The 26,162-nt window shown below is 40.6% G+C and overlaps 3 protein-coding genes across 5 annotated transcripts in view; 2 read left to right on the forward strand and 1 right to left on the reverse strand.

The window, feature by feature from the left end:
* The first annotated feature begins 1,434 nt into the window (after positions 1–1,434).
* LOC119729969 (protein rolling stone-like) lies at positions 1,435–6,355 on the forward strand. Its single transcript, XM_038202760.1, has 3 exons — positions 1,435–1,771; positions 4,090–4,321; positions 5,184–6,355. The coding sequence occupies exons 1-3, from the start codon at positions 1,691–1,693 to the stop codon at positions 5,663–5,665; spliced, it is 795 nt and encodes a 264-aa protein (XP_038058688.1). The 5' UTR covers positions 1,435–1,690; the 3' UTR covers positions 5,666–6,355.
* A 4,253-nt stretch (positions 6,356–10,608) lies between these two features.
* Positions 10,609–18,413, forward strand: LOC119730013 (Golgi SNAP receptor complex member 1-like). The gene is made up of 9 exons (XM_038202804.1): positions 10,609–10,848; positions 12,063–12,131; positions 12,465–12,537; positions 13,318–13,423; positions 14,227–14,317; positions 15,099–15,370; positions 15,538–15,567; positions 16,889–16,971; positions 17,917–18,413. Exons 1-9 carry the CDS (start codon positions 10,609–10,611, stop codon positions 18,039–18,041), a joined length of 1,089 nt encoding a protein of 362 aa, XP_038058732.1. The 3' UTR covers positions 18,042–18,413.
* Positions 18,414–21,551: 3,138 nt separating this feature from the next.
* Positions 21,552–26,162, reverse strand: part of LOC119730229 (serine/threonine-protein kinase 36-like) — a 40,033-nt gene continuing 35,422 nt past the window's right edge. For all 3 annotated transcript variants that reach the window (XM_038203034.1, XM_038203032.1, XM_038203033.1), the window contains 4 exons: positions 25,429–25,558; positions 24,272–24,344; positions 23,313–23,409; positions 21,552–22,015 (listed from right to left, as the gene is read on the reverse strand). In XM_038203034.1, coding sequence (XP_038058962.1) covers positions 21,767–22,015; positions 23,313–23,409; positions 24,272–24,344; positions 25,429–25,558 — 549 coding nt within the window. In that variant the 3' untranslated portion in view covers positions 21,552–21,766. The remainder of the gene's footprint in view (positions 22,016–23,312; positions 23,410–24,271; positions 24,345–25,428; positions 25,559–26,162) is intronic.

Raw genomic sequence — 26,162 nt, forward strand, 5'->3', positions numbered from 1 at the left:
GTATTCTCGATCTCCAGCGATGCTGGCTCAGGAATACCCAATTGCTAGTGATTGCCTTTCCATGTAGTACGCCAATGGTAACAATGTAATTTGAGTGGCCAAAATCCCCACCCTGGGGCATGAAAAACGTGACCAAATCCCGACATCGGACCTGGGGCAGCGGGGAGGGGGGGCATTTGGAGCAAAGCCGTTTTCTGAACCCCGGTTTCGGTCCTGTAATACGGGTCCAGCCCCACTGCCAATCTGCATGAATGGAGAAAGAGACACAGCCGAAGCCGAGGTTTGAAAAACGGCCCCTAGTCTGGTTACGACAGCAGGTCCACATCGGCATAGCCTTAAACAGATGCCTGGGGATGGGAAGCAGACTAAATGCGTAGACACCAAGACGCGAATCTGCCGGGTTTTTCGCATGTACCGTCGACGTTCGCTTACGTTTGCCTGTGTGGCACTTTTGACTTATTTTGTACCCAAATTGCATACGTTGTTCATGCAAAAAAACCCAAAATACATGTGTCATGTCGTCTGTGTCCTCTGTTGTGAAGTTTGTGTTCAAGGATCACAGGGAATTTGTCCAAAATGGCGTGAAACGCCACAGTGCAGCGTGCATGTTTTGTGCTGTTCGCATATCAGAAACATCTGGGACAACTCTGAACTTCATCTTCGAATTTCATCAAGCATATGCGGAACTTCATCAAGAATATGCGGAAGAAACACCCTGCTTTGTAAGATTAAGAACACATAATTTTAGGCTTCAAGCAAAATGTACCCGGTGCCGTATTCGGAAATTCAAGTACTCGTACTCTTACTCGGAATACGAGTACTCGTACTCGCCACTCGGAAGTGCAAGTTCTCGTACGTTCAAGTGCTCATACTCGGAGGCACAAGTACTCGTACTCGTACTCGGCAACCTAGGTACTCGGCAGTACTCGTTACTCGGCAAAAAGTACTCGACTACAACACTGGCCCCTACGCCCAAAGTTACTTAATCACAAAATTCGCTGTCATAAACGTGCTATTTATATTATAACGCGTATCAGCTATCTTAGGGGGCAATGCCTTTTTTTTGCTGGGATATGAATGAGTGAATTGTTGGGCATTCGTCGTTTATACTGAATTAAAATTACAAAAGATCCCTCCAAGATGGCTGCTACGCATAAGGTCTATATCTAGTGTTTTGTGTCGCAACGAACAGCTCCCCCTATTCAAATGATGCACAAAAAGGACTGTCACAGCGCCTCCGTGTGATAAAAAATATCTCTGTTTTCTGATCCTTGTTTTTTTGGGGGACCGTGGACCCTGTCACGAGAATTTACAACATTGATCTTTGTTTTTTATAGCTTTATGACTGTCACGAAGTCCTGTTGACTTTTAATAGTGTGTTTTCGAGTGACCGCCCATAAAGCAAATGTTATCAGCCACTCGAAATATGCACCGTGGTGCGTTGACAGCTGGACTCATGTTTCTACTTAGGTCAAACGAGTAACTTGTTATTGATATTTAGCAGTCTGCAGTGCTGAAGGTTGCAATCATTGCACAATTACTTTATTATTAGCACATTGCAACGTTTGCACACAAGTTATTTGTTCTCTGCCATAAAGGTCAAATATAGCATTGGTTTACTGATGTTATAACCCCTAACCATCCCTTAATTCTGTCAACTTCAATTGAAATTTTGCAAAGAATTGACATCATGGCGGTCAAGTGTGAACGGCCCAAGCTCTCCGATCTGGGGCTGACGACCAACGACTCGAGCGTGTTTTACTGCACACAGGTACGTGCATGTCCAACAAGGTACAAGGTACAAGTCGTGATGTCGTATACCATATGTAGTCCAACTACACGCCACTGTTCAACACCACGGATCCTAGACACCAGGATAGCTCTAGTACAAATTTCAAAATGCACTGAGCGGACTTGTCTAGACGGTGATAACGGGCATTAATACCCGTTGGCTTGTAATCGTGAATTTTCCAGGTGTGCCATTGTGTTGGGTTTTTAGCATGACATCTAAAACGGATATATTCATAAAACTGTAAGCAAAACTACTCCTTATTTCAGATATAAATGTTCCAAAACTATTAAAAAATAAATACTGCAGGATATAACAGATGGTATTGTGCAATTTTGTCGTCATAGATGAAATATTTACCCGGGAAATACACGTCAAATTTCGAGAACACTGTTTACCCAAATTTCGTTTTTAATTAGGCTTTTATTAAAAAAGTTTTAGAGAGATGCGATGCCGAATCGATGAAACAAAAGTGACATTTCATTGTTCATCTTAAAGCTAAAAATATTGTGCTCAGCATTACCATGCATGGTTATGTAGTTATCACCTATCAGAATTCAATAATAAAGACCAAAAACGTAGACTCATGATATTCAAAAATATAATTCGCTGGCTTGACAGACTTCGACACCAGATCAGGCGCAGAGCCCTGCAAATCTGAAAGCCACCGCGCGCAGTGGTCTTTGTTGAAAAGTATTCATGGTATTTGCCACCAGTGCAGGCCGTTATCAGGCGTCTATAACCAGGAGTTGGGCCGCGTTGTTAACCCTTGTGTGTAGGATCCGTGCCCAGACACACTCTGACCCATAAGTCAAATTTTCTACAGGGTATAGGGTATCAAGGTAAATCTAGTACTATAAAAGTGGAACTAGAATCGGAGGAAATAATAATACTAGGGCTTAACTCTTTAGAAAAACAAGATTACTGATTCAGCGTCAAAAAATCGCATCCATCTATCCACGGGTGTGCATGGATGCAGGTGCTAGGTACGTACCTACCCCAATAAAAAGCATTGTGCATTAGGGATAATCATTGTACCACGAAGCACAAAAAAGTTCATAATGCGGACGTTCTTTGTGGAAATGCATAATACGCGCATACCATGCCGTCTGGTGAAATTTATCGGATATGTACATGTGTAAATATGTACATAATATGTAGTAAATCAGGTCCGAAATTGCCAACGCCGGCCAAATCACGATTTGCATGCTTTCAAAATATTCAGTATTTGAGCATGCTGTGGGCCATGAACTTGAGGGTTTGTAAAAAATATGGGTGGAAGCCGTGCACAGGACTGTGAGCTTGTAGTTAGTTCCTTTCAATGTGGATGAAATTGGGGTCCTTAAAGCGCTCTATTTTGCAATGGAGTGTAGGCATCGTTTTTCAAAATGGGCGATGGGCTTCAGGACTATTTTCAGAGGTGATCATCTTCGGATGGAAATTTCTCCTAAAAGTCATCAGTTGACCCCTTAAAAATTGGAAATGAAAGATGATGAAATAAGCTTTAATTTGATGTGTGTCTTGAAGACCTTGGAGAGTTGTGAGTATTTTTCCCGAGTTTCTGAAATGGGAGCATTTACCATTGGAGTCTATGGCAGTTTGTTTACTGGTGTGTATCCATCTAGGCCAATTCCTATTTGTTGTGTAATGCGCATGCACCTATTTCGCCTAATTATGCAGTGCACAATTCAGAACGATCATAGCAGTACCAAAGTGAACTCTCAAATTTCTTCGAGTAGTATAAAGAAATCAGCAACACATTTGTGCAACTTCACTGGTCAGTTCTTTTATTGAGTGTAATACGTGTGGGACTGAAAATGGACCGTTATTGTCTGCAGAAGTCGCACAAGTGCACTATTTCCCTCCCATTTTTTTTTTTTTTTTTTTGGGGGGGGGGGGGAGGTTTTAGGAAATGTCATAGACGTTGTTCTCTGACGGGTTCATGGGTGATAATAGGTTAGTCGTGATAGCGTCCTCTCGCGGCGGCAGGTTATCGCTGTGGCGGGCTATCGCGTTATTCGCGTATCAAACCATAACAACGTCTAGCCCCTAGACTAGATGTTCCCCAGTAAATAATGTTCCACAAAATCCTTAGACTGGGTTAGGTTTAGGGTTAACTTTAGGGTTGGGGAACATATAGGTATTGGGGAATACGTATATGCAACCAATTCAAACTTCACCTCCATAGTGCACGGGCCGATCAAAAGCCTATTAAGCACGCTCCATATTCGATATAATCAAAGAATTCAAACTGACTAACAATGCTGGTAGTTTCTTTTTGCTTTCTCTATCTCACACAGTGGACGACATGGCCGTGGGTTCATTACCCGTTCGTGTTGTATCGTATCGTGATAGCACTCTACATGTTGGGTATGCTCCTCGCGACCACTATTGGTCAAATCCAGCAGATCGGTGGTCAAACCTTTCTCTATCTGACCAACTTGGCCTTGATCGTCGTTGCGGTGTACTTGCTGGTTGGCGCTTTCATTGCTTGGCTTGATGGTGTCATTTTGCGTTCACGCAACCATGAAGGTATGACCTTTTTTCATTAAAGTCAATTTCAATAACATTTATTTCAATCAAAAGCAAAGTAAAAGCATCATGAGAACAAACAGTGGTTATATTAAGATGGAGGTATGTGACTTTTAAAAAACCGAAGCTCATAGGGGAAAGCCTATACTTAATGCAAAACTGAAAAAAAAGTTTCATAGAATTTATAGAAAAACATACAACCAATAGACAAGTACAAAGAAAACATAAACAATATTCGAGAACGGACGGACGAACATACAGACAACAGTGGTCAATATTCACATTTTAACGAGACTATAATACTAGGAAGAAATAGCCTGGGAGCAAAATAGCCGATCGTGACGGAGAAAGAGAAAGATACTCTGCCAAATATTGGGACACAAGATGGTTCTTGAAACTGATTTTGAATGGGCCCACAGTGAGCGCCATGCTGCCACAAATGACATTATTTTAAGGTAAGGTTGGCCAGCAGAAGAAATTGAAAAATGTGGCTGATTTCCAACGATCAGTCAATAATCGATTAATTTGTTTTTAAATAAAGAGTGCTTTTGACGAAATCGTGTTTCGTGATCGAACGGTAACGGTTTTTCACTTTTTTTCTCGAAAAGTACAGGTTAGGTTTTGAACATTTTTCTTTGGATTTTCATTGGTGTTATCATTGGTACGAACAAAATGCATGAAAAGCAAATGATACTCTCTGCCTTTTTTAATTGTTCGGTTTGTTGCCATGCTCCAGCTGTATAGCTTTGCTAGTAATATTTAATTTGACCTCACGTCTTCGGGAATCAAATTAAGTTTCTGCAGCTTTTTTAAACTTTATTAAACTTAACAGTATTTTTGTACGTTATTATTGTGATGGCAGTGATGGGCATACGGCATAGGATCCACTGGTTCCTCTTCAGTATCACCATCAATATCAACCTGATTGTCACAATAGTCTACTGGAGCCTCCTGTACAGCCCTAGCTACAATGGGCCTTCCTTCTTCGACTTCAACGTCCACGCTACCCCCGCCATCATCTCAACACTGGATCTCTTCGTGACAGCTATTCCCGTACGACTTCTTCACTTCGTCTACCCTTTGGTATTTGGCATAGCCTATGTTGTCATGACCGTTATCTTCTGGGCAGCCGGGGGACGCACGGCCTACGGACCCATCTACCCCATCTTAGACTACACCAACGACCCGGGGCTTGCTGCAGGAGTCATCTGTGGAGTTATGGTACTCTGTCTCGTCTTGCAGGGCGCCCTCTGGTGTCTTTACAAACTCCGAATGTGGGTGTGGATGAAATGCAGGGAGGGTTTTGACAACGAGGAGTTGAATATAATAGAGGCAGTTCTCTAAGACGTGCGCGCTACAATGTTTGAACTTCGGTCTGAGGTTAAATTTCGTAGAAATTCAGCAGAGTCAATTACTGATCACTAAAAAGTGCGTTCCCGCATGGGTGCGTTCGCGTAGCATGTAAGTAAACTTACACGAGAGCGTTCGTTAAGCAACGACGTGATACTCGTGTCTGATAATGCCGAGGTGTAATGACGTAACCGGAAGCGTTCGTGGCTAGCGAGATTGAACTTGGGTGGGAACCTGAATACGAATTGAATATAATGGAGAGATTTATGACACAAATATTCCCAGGTATTTGTCAATGGTCCCAACTACACTGATTTTTTATGCTTAAGTTTATTTTAAAAGGTTTACCTTTACTTAATTGTAACTTGTAGTTGACGGAAGTTCAAATGTAAGGAATTCACTTGAACAATGGGCATTGTGTTTGAATTAGGCTATGTAAGAATGCCAAACCGCGAACCTACCAGTGTAATGGAATGTGAGTGCATGTAGCTCTCTGGTGTCCTTTTATTTGTGTTAAGCCAGATCTATCCGAATTTTTCCATTGTGTTAACAGTGTAGTATATGAGGTTAAGAATGCCAAATCTCGGCAGAGTGCCACATTGACACAGTGGCTAACTTTAGGTTTGGGTTAATTTTTGTTCAGCTGATAGTTTAAAGAATTAAAAGTCCTTTTTTTTTTGTTATCTGAAATCTGGCGTCAATATTCAATTTGTTAGTACTGTCTGAGTTGTGTTATATCTATTTCTGATCACCGTCATTTAAAATCCACGATTTCATCTGTGACAGTATTATCATTGCATGTAAAAATTCAATTGGATAGACATATTTTTTGATAATTCAGAGCAAATCTTCCGATTCCAGCAGTATTGTTGTTGATCTGGTTTCAATGAGAAAACTAATTCCAGTCTAGTTATTATTATATTATTATTATTATTCATGGTTTATTAAAAAATCAAATTGGTTGCCAGTGGCAAAATTGCATTGAATTCACAATGAGTAAAAAAAGTTAACAATAAAAAGTTAAGCTTCACCCCCCCCCAAAAAAAATTAATATAGATTGAACATGGACAAAGTCATTGTACAATTTCAAAAATATTACACATGTACACAAGAATTAGAAAGGTTGCCAAAGACAAAACATGCAACGAATAAAAAAAAAATAATGGGGAGTGTAGACAGAATACACCGGACACAAACCTTCTTGCACAAACTTACAGAGGTGGAGTGATGAATTGTTAAAGAGAGTATTTCTTCAGTAGTTGGACCATGAATGGAATTACACTATTAAAAATACGTTTAAAAACATACCCAGTACTTAAAAGATAGCCAGAGACAAAAAGCCATGAATAAGGTTAATAAAGGGGGTATAGAAAAACAAACAAACTAACTAACTAATCAATGCCGTAAAACTAGTTACCAGTAGAGCAGACGACAGTATGCCTTGTGTGTGTTTACATTTTCAAGTCCCGTCCCGAAACAACCTTTGACCTTAATTTCACATAATGTCAGGTGAATACACCGCAGCATTCGATTAGCCTCATTTCGTGGCTTCCCCGAGTGCAAACCCTGTGTATACGGCGAAGCTACTCGAGCGCACCCTTAGACACCAGCGATAAATACCCCACTAAAAAACATGGGACTGTAATATACAGCTCCATCCGGTTCGTTAGTGTGACGTCAGTTCAGTTTAAACCACGCCCACTGCCCATTAAGTAGCGTTGGAACCATCGGAACCGGAAGCTAACGCAACTTGAGTGTTTATCCAATAGGCGCTCGGTGCGCGCGCGTGTATGACGTTTTTATAACGAACCGGATACAAGCTGTTCAAGACACACGTGAAACCGTCTGTCATCTTCTTTTCAATTTAGGCCTATGTGTGTGTTTGAGATGACTTTGGGGTGATTTGATCGATCCTCCGAAGATGACCACCCCTAAAAAGCAGTCCTGAAGTCCATCGCCATTTTGAAAATGCTCTTGTCCACTCCATTGCAACTTTCTGTTCCAATTTCATTCTCTTTTACTCGGTAATTTTACGTCACAGTTTGGATCAGCCAGGTTTCCAGTCTAAATTAATGGAGCGTGGTGGGCTTTTGTCAGTTTGTTGCTAAGCAACCAATTTTGCTGAGCGATAACGGCTATTCTTCTTCAGACTTCAGTTGAAAATAACGTATTGTTTATCATCTAGCTAGGCTTTAGTGCTCAAGGGAGGTATTTTACCCGGTATGAAATGCACAAACATAAGCACTCGATCGTTTCCCCACTTTTCTTTAAAAGAGCTCATGTATTGCATTTCTTTTAAATGCAATCCTTGAAGTGTGCCTATGTGTTCCATTTACATCACATTACTATTTTAATGGCGTTTTGGTGCCTTTTTTTGTTTTTGTGCTAATGAAAATTCTCATAAGCTTTTGGCAAAACTGTGGTCATCCAGGCGGAGACTTCATTTTCACATCTACTAATCAGCACAAAAAGTCACCAAAATGTTGAGGTTTGCTGTACACTTTCTGCTATCAGTGGTTCGTTGTTTTTTTTCGATATAATTATGACGGTAAAACAGTGAGAAAATGTTACGTACAAAATGTTTTCAATAAGCAGAAATTTTGGTTTAAAACTTGAAGAAAAAACCTTCACTGAAGAGTATGTTTCTAAAGTGACACAACAGCAACAGCACCCTTGTCAGGAAAATCATGAAACATTTGAAATGTATAAAAAAGTGCACTTTAACAAGTATTTTTCCCAAGGGGATGTCTCATAGCTTTTATTCATTTCAAAGAAAACAAAACCCGGGAATATTGAGATACGCCCCCAACGGAATGTATGCCCCACCACCAGGTACCACTTATTACAATAATCTAAAAGGGTTCATAAAATATGAATTTTACACTGGAGCATATTTGTATCAATATTTGATACAATGTGCTCCAGTGTAAAATTCATATTTTATGAAGCCTTTTAGATTATTGTAATAAGTGGTACCTGGTGGTCATGGGCGTCGCCAGGATTTTTTTCTAGAGGGGGGCAAAATTTTTTTTTGCCAAAAAATGCTTGTATTTCTCAACACATTCTCAATTTATCAGTTTTAGAGGGGGGCAGGGACATTTTGCCCCCCCCCCCAACTCATTAAATTTACACCACTTTGTCTTCGCGCCTCTTTTTTTTTTCCTTTTCTTTTTCTTCCTTTTTCCGGGGGGGGGGGGAAGTGCCCCCCCGCCCCCCCCCCCCCCTGCCCCCCCTGCCCCCCCCCCCCTCGCGACGCCCATGCTGATGGTGGGGCATACATCTCCGTTGGGGGCGCATCTCAATATTCCCTGGTTTTTTTTTTGGCTTTTATATAATGCTGATCACATCTTAATAAGCATTGTCGGTCATAAGACATACATGACGTTTACGTGGTTACCATTGTGCAGTTATTGAACCCATGACATTAACTTTGTAAGTGACGTACATTATGACAACAACTAATGTCAAGGCCATACCTATATGCTGTAGTCCGAGGTCTTATTTTGTTGGCAATCATCAACCATCGATGCTCGTGTGGAGTTTACTCGTATAATTAAGCGTGCTTTTAATGTTGATAAAAGGCCGCTTTCTGAATAGCGCGGCCCATCCTGCAAGGAACCGCCGCTTGAAAACCTCAATAAAAAAAAACAATTGCATCTGCCGGTCAAATTACAAAAATGAACGGCCCGAGTTCCGCGTCATTAAACACGGGAGGGTTAACGGAAATGAACAGTTTGGAGTCAATTAAGTTGGTTCGGGTAAGGCCAAGTAAAAAAAAAAATAATTTCTCGTCGGGGCTTTCAAAGATTAAAATGGAGGCCCTCCCCCTTCCCAGCAATGGTGGCATTTACAAGAAGGCGGATGGTTAATAATTAAAAAAATACGACTTTTTTACATGCTGATACTAGTATTGTGTCCAAGGAGACATCAGCATTTCTACCAGACTTTGAACTTGCATAATTTCGCTGGAAACAAATAAAAAGACAAAACATTTTGATGCGAAAACATAGATTATCTTGGTTGGAACCACTCTGTACGCAGGTACAGGAGATCGGCGCGACGGACCCATGCTGTCTATGCGTATGAGTGAGTGAGTGAAAACATAGATGCGATGTGAAATTTGGCGATTAAAAAAGGCGGGGGGGGGGAGAAGCAGACGGGAAAAGAAAACGGACGGGAAGAGAAACAGGTTTATATTTTTACTTGGCTGAATGATAAATGGGTGGTAGCCCCTTAACAACCATTAAGGACGTCGCTGCTAAATAATTCAAGCAATGGCTTTTACACAGGGGAGACATTTATGTGCACCTGAGGACGACAGCAAGCAATTTGTCAGACCGTATAATGCTGGATTACTGCGGCACGACAGGACTGATGATGGCAGTTACACGGGAACTCAACTCATCTGCAGGCGTGGAAAAAAAATCCGCAAAATTGAGCAAGATTATCCTGAGTTTTAACTTGCGTGATAGCTGTGAAAAAAATTGAATGTCTGCATATGCAGCATCAGTTAACCGAGCAGATATAAACATGACTGGTCATCGTTGAAAGGATTTAGCACTCTTCATAAGATGGAATTTTGCGCCGGGGTGATGTAAATGATTGCTCCATGGACACTAAACACTGAGTATACAGTGTTTATATAAAATACATCGGTGAAGGGCAAAACGCAATATTGAGGAGAACTCTTTATTTTGAAAGTGAATTAATTTCGTCACGGGGGATACAAAACATCATTGACAATGTTTTACCAGACTTTGCTCTTTTTGTTTGGTATCTGTCTTACTTGTGCACGCGCTCAGACTTGTGGCCCTTCTCTTCGCGGCGTGACAGGGAGGAACGCCTGTCGCCCTGGTTGGGTGCCATGGAGAGGATCGTGTTACTTGGTAACCTCTCATCCTTCTAACTGGTTTGGTGCCAGAGATGCTTGCCGTAAGATGGGAGGTTCACTGGCAGCGCCGCGGTCTGAAGAAGAAAACGACTTTGTCACTGGAATCATACTGAGTGGCCAAGTTTGGATCAACTGCAATGACCTGGACATTGAGGGTGAATGGAAGTGTAGCGTCGGTGAGGTAAAGTCTGGGTTTAGGTGGTGGGCTTCTGGGGAGCCCAATGCTGGCCGACAACAAGTGGATGAGGACTGTGTCATGATGACGGCAAGAGGCTTCTGGGGCGACGTGAGATGCTCTCGACTGTTACCGGCTGTCTGCGTTACCATTCAACCGGAGCTACACCTGCTATAAAACTGAATTGATCATCATGGCGTAGAATTGACCAAAACTGGAACGATGAATGATCAAAACTTTTGAATGACAGGTCAAGTAAACCTTAGTCATCGTGTTTGTCATCGTCAACCTTGTACATAAAAATTCACTTGAAAAAATAAGGACAGAAGGAGTTGGCTGCCGGAAACTTGTGTTGCAATAAAATTATATCGTGTCGCTAGACAAATAGGTACCATGATAGTACATGAACATGTAATATGAATTTAAATTAGCTACTCTGCACTTTTACATAGATGTCACTGCACCATCGAATCGGCGTTAAAATGGCGGGAGCATCTTTCCATTGTCAAAGGTTTCAACTCTTTGCTCGAGACGATCCGAACAAAAATGTTTTCCTTGAAGATGACATTTACGAATTTTGCCACCCTAAACAAAATCGTCGCTCAATTTTATGCATTTTAGTTTCAAAAGCATGTTTTCTCTTAATATTAGTCTTTTCGACACTTGTGAATAATCTAAACATATGCATTAAAAAAATCAACGCATTATACACTACAGCTCTCGCACACACAATTTGAAGCTCATCCAATGCTCTTTTAAGCCATATGAATAACTAAAAAAACAATTGGGGTTAAATTAACATCAGACTCATTTTTGTGGAGCGGGTCACATTTTGTTAAGGGTTTAACAGTAATTGGGTGCCCCTTTATAACACCCACCCCCCTCATCGCCCATTATGATGAGACTTTTTAACCCGGGCTACGCCGCTGCTAGTTTGCCATATTTGCCATCTTCAAAGTTGAATAAGCAATGAAATAGGGATGTTAGCATTTATCGAGTTAATAATAAATCGCCGGACTCCCAAAATCGGTCCCAATTTACTTTTTGTGTGTGTAGACTAGGGGATTTCCCCAAAAGGAAGATAACCGGAGATTGCCTACAAAATAAGTTTTGTTTTAAAAAGAATCATATTTATTAGAGGTTCCCATTAGCTTTGCTGTGGGCCGCCGAATGGGGGAAAGGGTGGGTCGGAGAGCTCCTCGGGTATAGCCCCTTCCCTGCCGGATCTAATTAGGTGGGAGGGGGAGCCTTTGGTCTAAAAAAAAAAATAGGAGAATCACGCAGAAAACAAGTAGAAAATGCGTGTTCCCCCTCTCCCCCGACAGCTACCCCCTCCCGAGCCAAAAGCAGGACCCGCCCTTGCCCTCGACAATCTCAGTCGACCCACCTTTGCGGTATTTCTTTTGGCGTTTCCTATACGACTAATCGTAAACAGCACCTCCCCCCCCCCCACATCTTTAAATTTGCCTAATATTTCACACTTTCCCCTTCTTCATAAGTCATATTTCCAGAAAATCAAAAAAATTCGCTTATCCGAGGTAATTGGCGAAAATGGCCAAAAAATTGTAAACTGACATCTTCACAAATTCATTACTTAACCTTTTCACACTTATTTAATTATTTTAAATTAAATTTTGGTCATCCTTATTACAATTAAATTAAACAATAAAATGGGGGGGGGGGGGATAAGCATTCGTCGGTACTAAACAAAAATGAATCGCTCAAAGGCCGGCTTTCGACGCTTGGCCAATAGAGGGCAGCAGATTGATAACAAGATGGCGACGGGCAATCAGTGGGAAGGTAAAGGACACGTTGGAACTTCAACTTCTGCTGTGCTGTTTAACAATTTTGTGATTAATAATTGCTTTCTAAATATTATGTAGTATCCACTGTAAATGCTGTTATTATTTCAACTGTCAATGGGACTCACAAAATTACAAAACATCGGTTATAAACATGACGCCGCTTTTTCGTTCATACCGCGCGCTACGTCATGTAGGCCTAGGCCTACGTGTTGAGGTTTAGTTACAGTTACAAACTAACTTACATTAAGGTTTAGTTAAATAAAATGACGATGACATTGGAGGCAAATTAATTTAAAAGAAAAAATGTTGCAACCTGACAACACTTTTTTTTTTATATATCAAAATCATCTCAATGAAAGTCAGTCATTGCAAAAATGATGATAAGACATGAATCCTGCCTGGACTGAGAAACATTTCCAATTTTGTTAGGAAATACTTAGAAAATTGTCTTGACTCTCTGTAGACTTTGTACTCGACCGCTTTCACCTAAAAACCTCTGGGCTATCACAAATGTCAACAATAAACTCAAGTGTCAACAAACACATGTTTGGAAAGCTACGTTTTTGAAAGCGGGCAGAATCCTGCCCCATCTGGCGCCTACCTGACGTAAGATTTATAACACTTGTCAGATAAATCAGAATCTTTAGGTCTTGGAACCAGATGACTACATGTAGGTCATAATGGTGGCAGTCAGTCATTGCAGATTGTGTGGATGTATTGAACAAGAATCAATTTAATGTGATTTTAGTAATATTCTCTACTCTTTTATCCTCAGATTTGCGAAAGCAAGCGAGACAAGTGGAAAATGAAATTGACCTGAAACTGGTGTCCTTTAGTAAACTTGGGACGAGTTTCAGTGCACACAATGACAGAGACCTAAGGTAAACCTGAGAAAAGGAATATTAACTTTTGTTTTGTTTTGAGGGGGTTCTAACTTAAGTTAGGGAGACGATAAAAACTTTAGAAAATGTTGCAGGGAATCCCACAGAATCAGGCTGGGGTTGGTTCCTAATCTGCATATCAGCTTAGGTGAGATTTGAATTGGATCACAGAGATTGAAAAAGAAGAAAATGCAGGCTTTCAAGTATTCCTACTTTTGCTAATTTTTTTTTACCTTGCTCATACTTTTCCTTCTTTCTTCTTGAAATTCCTACTTTTCCTACTTTTTTTGTCCCACAAGTCCGAAAAATGAAATCTCATTGAGTATTTTTCATAACAGTGTTACACACTGTCATATGTAAATCACACAATGAAGGGCTTTGGCGCAGGAGTACTGCAACTGTACTTCCAAGAGCTTAGTTGAGGGTGGAGCACAAGTGTTGTGAGTACAGAACATGCCACATGAGGCTTATGATGCTGTGAACATTGGTGAGTATCAACGAAAACTACTCCTGAAAGTCCCAAAAAGTCCTATTGTTATCTGATTTTGTCCCCCAAAGTCCTGCTTTTGTCCTATTCTTTGTTGTTGAAAATTTTGATCCTACTGTTCTCCTTCTGGAAAATGCTATTGTAAATTGCCACAAATTCAGCAACCATAAAAGCTCCAAAAATGCTCCGTGTGTGACAGACAACTTACGTGCAAGGGACATCATTATGCAGAAGATTGTAAGCCATTAGACCAGTGTTTTTTTAGATTGATGTATTGGAATTGGCCTTTCAAAGCGGATTATTTTTGTTTCCACAGCTCATCAGACACTTCACCACTCCTGAACGCTTCCAATAGTGAGAGGATGTTTGACACGATGGCAATGGAGATAGAGAGGTTATTGTCTAGGGTAAGTTCATACCATATTCATGTTATTTCTCCAAACTCCCTCCTCCCCCCCCCAAAAAAAAAGAGCCATTATTACTTTGTGTTTGGAACAACTCTTGGAAGTTCAAAGTTAAAAGCATGCATCATTGCGTTTTGGAACATTAAGAAGGCTCCTAGCCAAAAAGCCAAGGGTGTTATGATCTGAGAGCAGCCAGCATTTCCGGACAACTTTTAGATGTTGACCAAGCATTTGGTCTGGATGACACAGGACAGGACAGTGACACAGGACTTAATGGGTTCTGCGTGACGTGTAGGGGCTTATGTGTAAGCTTCAGCCAATCAGATCACGGGAGAGAATTGTTAGGGCCCATAGCAACCAATGAAATCGCAGCAGTTGTGAAGTTGTTGCCTGCTTTTATTCTAATAAGGTCAGGGGCCAATTTTACGGTGCTGCTAAGCACAAAAATTTGCTTAGCACAAAAAAAATGCCTGTCTTATAAAAGCAGGTTACCAGCTAAAACTCCACGTGATGTATATTGCTCGTGATTTGTATTCAGCTGTTGTTTGCTCAGCATGAAAATCACTTGTAGTTTTGGCTGGCAACCTGCTTTTATAAGCCAGCCTTTTTTATTTTGCTGAGCAAATTTTTGTGCTTAGCAGCGCCGTGAAATTGGGCCCAGGTCATCAGTCCACACACATTGCACCATCCAAGTTTCGAGATTACTGGTAGAGCATCGATGCAGTATTTGGAGAGGTTCCAGGTTCGAATCCTATTCAGTGAATGTTCTGTCCGTTTATCACAGTTGTCGGACATCAATGACAAGATGGCCGACTATGCCACCAACGTGTCCTCCGCCTCGCCCAGCGCGGCCCTCCTTCACACCTTACAACGCCACCGAGATATCTTGCAAGATTACAGTCACGAGTTCAAGAAGACGCAAGCTAACATCTCAGCTTGCCGGGAGAGGGAAGACCTACTAGGCTCAGTCAGGAGAGAGATCGACTCTTACAAGAACTCATCCGGTCTGAATCGGAGGACAGATCTGTATCTTAAGGAGAATGAACACATACGAAAGTGAGTTCTAGGGAATCACAACAATTTCGAGACAATCTATTTTGTAGATGGTTTCTTCAGTGTGGTTCCATTTTACCTCTTGTATGAAATACTGAGCACTGAATGGTAAACCAAGTTCCTCTTTTTTCACTTTCCTAAATTTGTCTTTTGTACGTTTTGTTTTACAGTGCGGACAGAATTGCAGATGAAACGATAGGGTAAGTTGGTATTTTTGGTCTCCTGCAAAAAATTCGTTTATGGTAAAATCTGTATAAAAAATCTGCAAAATTGTACATGTTGTAGTGTTGATGGGCTGCAAAACACCCAGTACAATGTACAAATATTGAGAAATAGGGTAACCACGTGCGCATTTTAATATGCACATTAGCAACTGAATCCATTTATGAGACCCCCCCAAAAAAATTCATGTGTTTTCTCTGTTTTCTTAAAAAAGGGGGGAAAATGCACAAAAAACATTCTAGTACCTTTAGTTTTAACCCTAACCCCCTAGGCTCTTTTTGTCCTCAATCCTCCAAAAACAGCACCTAAATTCTTCAAAATCATCAGACAGTCCTTCCTCAAAATGCATTCATCCACAATCCTCCAAAATCATCCTCATCTTCAAACACAATTCATCCTCAATCCTCCAGAATCCTCCATAACCGCCAGGAGGATTTTGGAGGAGTGAAGATATAGTCCATCATTTGTAATTTGTGCATTTTGTTCGTTTGAAGCAACAAAAGTGTTCAGAATCTAATAAAGGATACTGAACAACTACTGATGAAGTTTCAGCTCGGTTTCAGCTGTATATTCCGAGAAAAACAGCATTCTAGGATCTCAATTTCAAATCAAAAGTTGCTGAATCATGTTTTGAATTGGGCCTGAATTCAGCATCCAAGACGCGTTCTCACCAAGCCGATTGCAGCTATACGCGATGTCGCGCACTGATCCGACGAATTATAGCAACCGTGCGCGTGTGTGCGTCGTGCCAATGCTTGAGCGCGCTTCGCCGAATAACAAAACAAACTACTAATTTAAATTTTCCTACGGTGCGTCTTAAGACGCACCGTTGGAAAGGCCTTCTTTCGTTGATTACTTCAAAATGACAGCTTGCCAGAAAGAATAATTTCACAGGGAGTTTAGTTCCCTTACTATCTTTCAACCAAGTATGTTTTTCAACAATAATTAAGACAGTTACTTTTCAGATGGCTGCAAATGATGGACTATAGCTTTAAAGTAAAGGAATAGAGGCACTTATCACTTCAGTTTAGCTTGCTGGCCACAAACTCCATACACAGACAAAATCTGAACACCTTAAGCCATAGCTAAAGTGATTGAGATGCCACCAATGCAAGAAATGACTGGCTCAAGTAGTCCACTTCTTTTTCAATGTGTGATTGGACTCTGCCGTCTGCACAGAGAGCATTTTCACTACACTATTTTATTTATATTACATTGTTTAATTTTTCAATGTCGGGGAAGCGACTGTAGCTCATTCTTTATTGATCATGTAAAGAGCATTGCCGTTTCACTTTTCAGGGTTGCTATAGCAACAAAGGAGAATATGATGTCACAACGAGGCACGCTGAAGAAAATCTCCAACGGCGTCACAAACATGGCCAGTATCCTTTTCAGAATGTCTTCAATGTTGAAGGGGCACTTTTGAGAGAATCCGCCCTTTTTAGGCTCTGAAACGTATGTACCATGAAATGCTATTTGGAAAGATTATTATACAGCTCTATGACGTGCACACCACTTCACCTTGACATTGGCTGTTATTAGTGTAATGACTGTGTGAAGGCATTTTGGGAAACAAAATAATGGTCTTCAAAAATCGAGTGATTCTTTTAAAAATGTTCTTCAAATGCATTGCAGAACTTGAGGATCGCCGTGCCTAAAATTCTGTAGCTACCCGTGACAGTTTTGACAGTTTGAACACTTGATGCTTGAAATATCTACAAGGGTAAAAACTGCTGCCACATCAGATGTAAACAAATAGGGTTTTTCCATCATCAGTGGTCATCCATAATTATAGACATTTCCTAAAGCAGGCAAACCGTATGCTGGGGGTGGGGTGGGGTGTGGACCTTAGGTAGCTTAACCCTAACCCCTAAGGGCTCTTTAGGGGTCAAGTATCAAATACCATAGAAAATTGCATGTGTTGTGCACACTTGTATGGAATGAGAAATGTATACTACAGGTCACTACCCGGTAGTATTTGGTAGCTTCAGGGCCCAATTTCATAGCACTGCTTAACAGTAAGCAGAAAAGTTGTACTTACTATAGCAGAAAATCATGCTGCTGCTTAAGCACTATTTCATGCTAACGATTGCGCGCGCATGGAGATTTCTATTGTTACGTCACTGATTTAAGCAAAGTTTTCTTCTAGGGTTAAGCGTGCTTTTGCTGTGCTTACTGCTTAACGGTTCCTATGAAATAGATGGAGGCTCGGTAAGCACAAAGTCAGCTGTTAAGCAGCGCTATGAAATTGGGCCCAGGTGAGGAAAGGGTTAGTTTCAGGGCCAGTTCTTTTCATTATTGTATACCTTGACTTGTTACCTAACCAGACCGTTTCCCCGTCATCAACAGTCTTGTGCAGAGAATTAATCTCAAGAAGAGGAGAGATTCCCTCATCTTGGCGGGCGTCATCGCTGTCTGTATCATATTCATTCTGTGGTTTGCATTCCGTTAAACGGAGCAATCCATGACCCAAGGACCGATTTAGACCCAGTGAGAACGCCAATGGGAACATGAGTTTGTTGTAACAGCAATACTGTGCTGAAAATTTCCGGGGTTTAACTGCTTTCAGCTCTGGCAAATTTCACCGCAAGTTTTTCGCGATGTCATATTTCAATAATGAACTGGCCTTTCAGTGAAAAGTTGAAAACATTCTACACAGACAACAACAAGTTGATTTTTCTGCAAGTGATGAAAGAATAGCAACTTTGCCTGCTGTACTATGCATATAGACCTTTCTGCGCTTGGTTGGCAAACTGCATATTTGCCAACCACGGCCTGAAAAACTATGGAAGGTCCAACACTGCAAAAATGAAGAAGAGTTATTACAGATCACCAAAATATTATTTGATACTTGAAAATACAACATTTTCAACAAAGCTACAAAATAATTCCTACACATGCCTTTTTACTATGTGTTGATGGCGTTATGAGGACTTTTTTGGAAAAATATGTTGCCAACCACGGCTTCAATATATGCGCTTACGGCAGCCCATACAAAATGGCGCCAATGTTTACAAACAAAAGAAAGGCCTATTCTTCCGTACCCTACATTGTACACTTCGTTGACCTTCAGAATACAGATCCCACAAAATTTAAGCACATATCTGAATGGCCTGGGATATCCTAGGTGCAGGATACGAAAAGGTTTTAAAGGGAATATACAACTTTTGCAAACATCAAAAGACAAAACTACCAAATTATTATGAAATAGCTTACTTGACTGTAAGTGAATAATAGTCTCAAGCATCCTGTGAAATCATGGCACCTGGTGTGCTGTCATTTTCAAAAAAGTGGAATTTTTGTATCAATTTCCAACGATGGTCGGCCGACTATCGTTTGAAAAAAAAACTGACTTTTTTCAAATACTGCCCCTGTATTTACCAAATTTTGTTTGCGATCGGTTTTACATCCGTGAATGGGCATACACCAGCTAGTCTGTTTCCCTGACCTGATAATTCCCCGACTTCTATCAATTGCTCCGTTTCGAATGAAGTAGGGTCAGGGAACCAGACTACAAGAACATTTTTCTTTAGTTTTTCCAGCATCTATGCACACAAAACTTTAAACAGGTCAGTGTAACAATATATCTGCTCTAAATACTAAACCCAAATCCATCCATTTCTGAAAATTACAGCAAATGTTGTATATTACCTTTAAAGAAGTTAACATGTTCACAAGATTTTTCAATTGTGTCCTTGACTCAGAACATAGAGTCAAAGTTATTTCTTTGTATCGTGTTTGTTTTAGTTTTGTCAATCATGCTTGACTGAAATTCAAGAGCAGGTTTGACCGACCAGTTACTGTTCAATGATGCACCATGTGTGTATAGTTTCCAACTGGAATGAGCCCTCGACACACATTTACAAAAGCCCGACAGTTTGTGATCATTTGCAATCAACAACAGTTGTTGAGGTCACGTAACGACGAAAACCCGAGCAAGGTGTACTCATGGATATATAAGATGTAACTATTGTGATTAAAAAGCAAATTAACTTATTTTCTGTAAATTTTACTGAGCTCAAAACACAAACTTGTTTGCCTGCATCGTAAACCATAGTTCATTTGGCCTGCAACAACAAAGTCAGCATGTAGAGCATATTTACTAGTTACACTTCAGGTTAAAATTCTTTGGTTGCATGGTACATTAGTTAATACATCTTTTGTCAAGTCGTGCATTCAACTCGACCGCTTTTTGAACTTGGTAAATATGTCTCTTTTTGTGTATAGTGATCAGATTGTGTTGTAAAATATCTCAAGATTTTCAAAATAATAATCCATGTTACCCACCATTCGCAGCTCAACCAAACTAAATGCGAAAATACAATGCGTCTACTGGGGACATTAAAGTACCCTGATTATTATATCATCCCCAAATAAACGTTACTTTGTTCAAGATAATTTTACCAATTCTACTCTTTCTCAAGAGTTAGAAGAAGCAATTTTTGCTGAGGAAAGTAATTCCTTTCAATAAAATGTAGCTTTCTTTGTTGTAAATAATTTAAGTGGTAAACGTTTATCTTATATTTTGTTGACAGTACATGTATATGTCCCAAATGCCAGTGCACTGGGCATCATAGTGTAATTATGTATGTTTGTACAAATAAACTATGGAGGGCAAAACGAAAAATATATAATTGCTATATTGTGTCCTAGACACTGAAATTTTATTGAACCGAGAGTGTCTTTTGTCAAGTTTGTTTAACATGTACAAACAGACAATCGTATATGACATTGTCACACACACATACTACGCCGTGTTAAACCACTTGTGTCACTTCATCTGTACATTTATTTCATTTGCAAATTTGTACACAATAACCATTTTTCCATTTGTATATTACAGTTTTAAAAAGCAGTGACAGATTTAATTTTTTTCACAATCGTTTACAATTCTCATAACTTACACACACAGTTCACACAGATTTACTATTAAGCGGCTGCAGCAATATTGACATCACCTTAAGGTATTAATGAGCATAAGTACTGTTTCAAATAACTATTTCAAAGTTTGACGTTTTGGGGAAAAAAAGTTCTGGAACAAATATTAAAACATGGGGAAATGTTGAAAAAAGTGCATCCCAAAATTGGCCCCCCCCCAAAAAGTTGCTTTTCAATTTTTATAATATACAATCTCAAAAATATCCATTAAAATACTTGGGAAAAGTTTGAAGGGGCTAGGTAGAGACATGACCGAAACGCTCTAATCATCATCCCTTCCCTGACTCTTCCCCCGATTAAAACCCTGCCTCATTTTGCCAGAACGCCTCACAGTGTTACAAGCAACTTGGGTCGACCCAAATGGAATTCAATTTCTGACAGGTCAACTTTCAATTTTCATACGATTGTAGAGTCAAATTTTACTAAATCTTCGGAAAATAATTTGGTCCAACTCTGCAACGACTGTCTAAGATCTGGCTAAACTTCTTATGCCTTACACTGTGCTGTATACCACTGCACTCCTGGAAGGGAAGGGGCTTAGAACCACACCTCCCCCATACGCTTCCCATCAGCTACAAAGCACTTGCTGATCACATGAGCATGATGACCAACTTGGTAGAATTAACCCTAGCGCTATTCTGCCTAGCGCTGTGTTGTCTAGCACTGGATCCCCATGCGCTTGTCTCCTTTATTGGGGGCGTGGCCTTCAAACCACACCCACAAGGCACTCGCTGATTGCTTGAGCATCATAATTAATTTGCTGTAGTGATGAGCAGTGTTTAAGGCACTATTACCCCTAGAGCTATTCTGCCTAGCGCTGCATTGTCTAGCACTGCATTGCCATGCACTTGTCTCCATGATTGGAGGCGGGGCCTTAAAACCACACCCCAACACTTTATACAAAGCACTCCCTGATCGCTTGAGCATCAAAATCAACTTGTTTACAGTGTTGAGCAATAACTGAGGCACTATTACCCCCAACGTTATTCTGCCTAGCGCTGAGTTGTCTAGTGCATTGCCGTGCACTTGTCGCCCTAATAGGTCGCCCTCCACTTAACAAAGCACTCCCTGATCTCTTGAGCATCATAATCAACTTGCTACAGTGATGAGCAATAACTGAGGCACTATTACAATATTACCCCTTTTGTTATTTTGCCCAGCGCTGATGAATCGTCTAGTGCATTCCCATGCACTTGTCTCCCTAATAAGGGGTGGGGCCTTAAAACCACACCCACACACTTACACAGCTGCACTCCCTGATCTCTTGAGCATCATAATCAACTTGCTACAATGATGAGCAATGACCGAGGCACTATTCCCCCTAGCGCTGTTCTGCCTAGCGCTGTGCTGTCTAGCGCTGTGCTGCCGTGCACTATTCTGTCGATCGCTCCTGGCCGACGACAAACTCCCTGGCGTGGTCGGACCAGCTGATTGGATCTCCTCGGATAGATGGGTGAGTTTCTCTATCGCGTGCTGTTTGAGTAGACCCTAGCAGACATGAGAAATAACACACGCAATGCTGTAACTCTGTATTCGAATGAGTACTGAGCTCTGGCTAAACCAGAGGTTGAACCCAAGCTCAATGAACTACCAGTCCAGTGTCCTACCAACTGATTCAAATGAATATCCAAGTGATATTTGTGACCTGTTCTGTCAAAATCAGACTTTTCTGGGCAAAAGGTCGAAAATGATATTTTTACATATTGTTAACATATGTTCTATTTCCTTTTAATAGGTGGTTTAATTTTTGAAACCGGTCATTCCTGGGCAGAGTTATGCTATTTTGAAGTTCATTGTGTTGAAAAGTAGAAAACGGAGAAAATGGCCACGAACGTCACAAAACAGTTATTTCTTTAACTGATATACCTTATCAAAATCATCAAAAATAGTATATGTAGAGTTCAAATTAGGGTTTCAAACTTTTATAATATATTTTAGACATGTTCAGGATTACAAATATTCAAAAATTTGAAAATCGATAAAAATGACCACCACAGCGTTTTTTGGCCCTATCTCAATTTCAACCTCTGCCCAGAAGCGTCTGCTTTTGACAGAACAGGTCACATTTGTCTCAGACCTGAGTTTTTGAATAACAGATGCTCCACCTACTATGTTATCCTTGCTTGGGTGCATTTGAATAAACTAAAATTTGACTGAAACACGACTTCATGCTGTGCTTTTTGACGTCCATTCAGTGTTTCAATGATTTTTTGAAATAATGATGTGATCTTCAAATGTAAAGAAAACAAAATTGAGGTTGAAATCGTAAAGAAAATGTTGACTGAGGTTGGGCATTATTCTGAGACAGCTTTATAATTCCAATTCAAGATTTTAATATGTCAGTGTGTTTTAATCAACATATGGCACATATAGGTTTATGGCTTCTGACTAGCGCCCCTTAAACAAAAACATTGAACAATTGGGGAACTGCCAACATAGGGCTGGATAGCTCAGTTGGTAGAGCACTGGAACGGCAATCTGGAGGTCGCAGGTTCAAATCCCACTCCAGTCAATTTCTTTGTTCAACTTTAATAAACAATTACTTCTCCTGTTGCAAATGACTGCTCGCTTTTCCAACCCATTCCGATTGTACAAATAGGAAATTCCATGGCTTTTCCATTATTTTCCTTTGACTTAATGTCAGGATTTTCCCCCCTACTTTTCCCAAGACTACAAGAACCTTAGACTGTTTCCCATTTCTTACCTGTGTGAGCTGTGAATGCCGAGCCATGGAACGCAGTGACAGCAAGCATACCTCCACCTTAGACTGTTTCCCATTTCTTACCTGTGTGAGCTGTGAATGCCGAGCCATGGAACGCAGTGACAGCAAGCATACCTCCTGTACGCTGTGTTGAGTATCATGGCAAGATATCTCCAACAAGCTAGAGAAAAAAAACCAAACACAAAGTCAAACCAAAGACATATCAAAACTGTGAAACAAATCTGTGGCAGATTTTAATGAATGAACTGACGCTCAGTAATTGATTGATTGCAAGAAATAACATACACAACTACAGTTTTTGGACCATCATGATGAGAAAACATGCCATAATGTGCATTTTTTGTTTGATTATAGCTTGACCTGAAATCACTCAATTTCATTTGGTTTTCAACATTAGAATCAGATGCTATAAGATAGAAACCTTTTACATGTAACATGACTTGGCTTGCCTAGCATACAAAATTATATTCAATTGATTCAGAGTGGCAATTTACTGGAAGTCGTTTTATACATGGAACCAGCCAACCGACCCCGGCAAGCTCGGTGGTCGAGTGGTAAGACGTCTGCACTAGAAAACAGGAGGTCGTGAGTTCGAGTCCCACCCGAGTGATTTTTTCCAACTTTCACTCAGGAGGTAACACACTGAGTATACAGTGTTTATACGTCAGTGAAGGGCAAAACATATTGATGTACATCACCACGACGTAAATTCCATCATATGAATACTTTTTGTACATCTTGTACACACAATGGGCTTAATATGGCCCATTCATCAGCGTTGATCCTATACAATAGCACTGCCCGACTCACTGGTGACAGTTAGTGAATCAGTGAATCAATCGGTCGGTCAGTTGGTTGGTCGGTCGGTTGGTCGGTCGGTCAGGTACAGAGAGGACGCTAGGCTGGCCCTCTGGGACCAGCAAAAGTCAAAATAAGAGAGAAAAAGGAAGAAAATAAGCTGTGTTTTGATGGATGGTCTGTACTTCACTATCACAGGAAGTGATTGGATAGTCAAGTCTTACCATTCTGGTGCCTTATGTTTGTTGAGAGCTGTGCACAATTTCGAGGAATGCCTAGCAAGGTTACCCAAAGCACCTGATGAAAGGGAATAAAAACAATGCTTGACAGTGAATATGATGGAATTTTGCATCAGGGAAATTTGAATTCCATATTTGGGTTTTGCCTTTTACAATGTAATTTTACAGACACTGGATACTCAGTGTTGTCTGAGGGCTTGCAAGAAACAATTCACAAGCTTACTCGGGTGGGACTAGAACCCAAGACCTCCTGCACTAGTAAGCAGGAGGTCATGGGTTCCAGTCCGACCTAAGACGGCTTATGAAATTTTTCTTGCAAGTCCTCAGACAACACTGAGTGAAAAGTGTCAATAATTTGACATCGTAAAAAGCCAAAACCCAATATTGAATGCTTGACCAACAAGATGGAAACTACCTCAACACAATCAAAGAATGATGCTTTGAAAAAAATGTTTAAAGCTATAGTCCATCATTTGCAGCAATCCGAAAAGTAACTGGCGTAATTATTGTTGAAAAACATACTTGGTTGAAAGATAGTAAGGGAGCTAAACTCCCTGTGAAATTATTCTTTCTTGCAAGCTGTCATTTTGAAGTAATCAACGAAAGAAGGCCTTTCCAACGGTGCGTCTTAAGACGCACCGTAGGAAAATTTAAATTAGTAGATCGTTTTGTTATTCAGCGAAGCGCGCAAGCATTGGCACGACGCACACGCGGTTGCTACAATTCGTCGGATCAGTGCACGACATCGCGTATAGCTGCAATCGGCTCAGTGAGAACGCGTCTCGGACGCTGAATTCAATCAATTCAAAACATGATTCAGCAACTTTTGATTTGAAATTGAGATCCTAGAATGCTGTTTTTCTCGGAATATACAGCTGAAGCTGAGCTGAAACTTCATCAAGTAAGTTGTTCAGTATCCTTCATTAGATTTTGAACACTTTTGTTGCTTCAAACGAACAAAATGCACAAATTACAAATGATGGACTATATCTTTAAAACAACCTCCAAACATTTGGTCACATGACATATTGCCAAACATGACCATTAGCAGTCAGTAATATTCCAACAGCAAACATTAAAAAAGGAAACAACCGTGACATTTGAGAATTTGGGACCTATTAAAACAGGAATTGATGTCTTACCGGCAGCATTACATCTTGTTCGTCCCTGTGGGTCCATGAGAAGCTGAACGAGGGACGGGATACCATCGGCAAGCAAGGTGTACAACTCAGCACTGTGATATGCAGCGTTGCCTACAGCATAGCTGGCAGCCTGCCAAACACAAGAAACATTGACAAATTTACGCTTTGCAAAAAATATTGCTTAGGAAATTATTTATGTACTATGCGAAAAGTAAGCTTGGAACCAGCCATATCAATATGGCATGGCATTTTGGCTGGTAACTGGTGTTTGCTAAGCCAATATTTTCCATGCTAAGCAGATTTCAGTGCTTAGCAGCTCCATGACATAGATCCAATAAGTGGTGATTAATGACCGACATGCGTCAGCAAAAAGTCCACCATGTGTGCAAGCGCGTACAACCCCTGGAGCTGGAACATGCAGTGTGGTATTAGAGAGGCGCACGTGTTGCTGCCCACGTGTGCAGTGGGCGGGGCCTATCCTAACAGATAAGTCTATTGTCCCTGGGACCCGGCCATTAGCCCCGCCCAACTTTTTTTATATTCATTGCTCTTAGTGCGATGACCATGTTTGACCGAGCTACTGAAGTCACTGAACTAAATGTTGTCATGTAATTGGTCCATGTGCACTGTTTGATTGATATGAAGGGTCCATTGGAGACCTCATGGCACTTTCTACTCTTCTGAAATTTATGAGATCTATTTGATATGCCCTTTTGGTCAATGCTAAAAAAATT

Source organism: Patiria miniata, unplaced genomic scaffold (assembly GCF_015706575.1).
Source record: "Patiria miniata isolate m_02_andy unplaced genomic scaffold, ASM1570657v1 HiC_scaffold_22, whole genome shotgun sequence".
Taxonomy (NCBI): Eukaryota; Metazoa; Echinodermata; class Asteroidea; order Valvatida; family Asterinidae; genus Patiria; species Patiria miniata.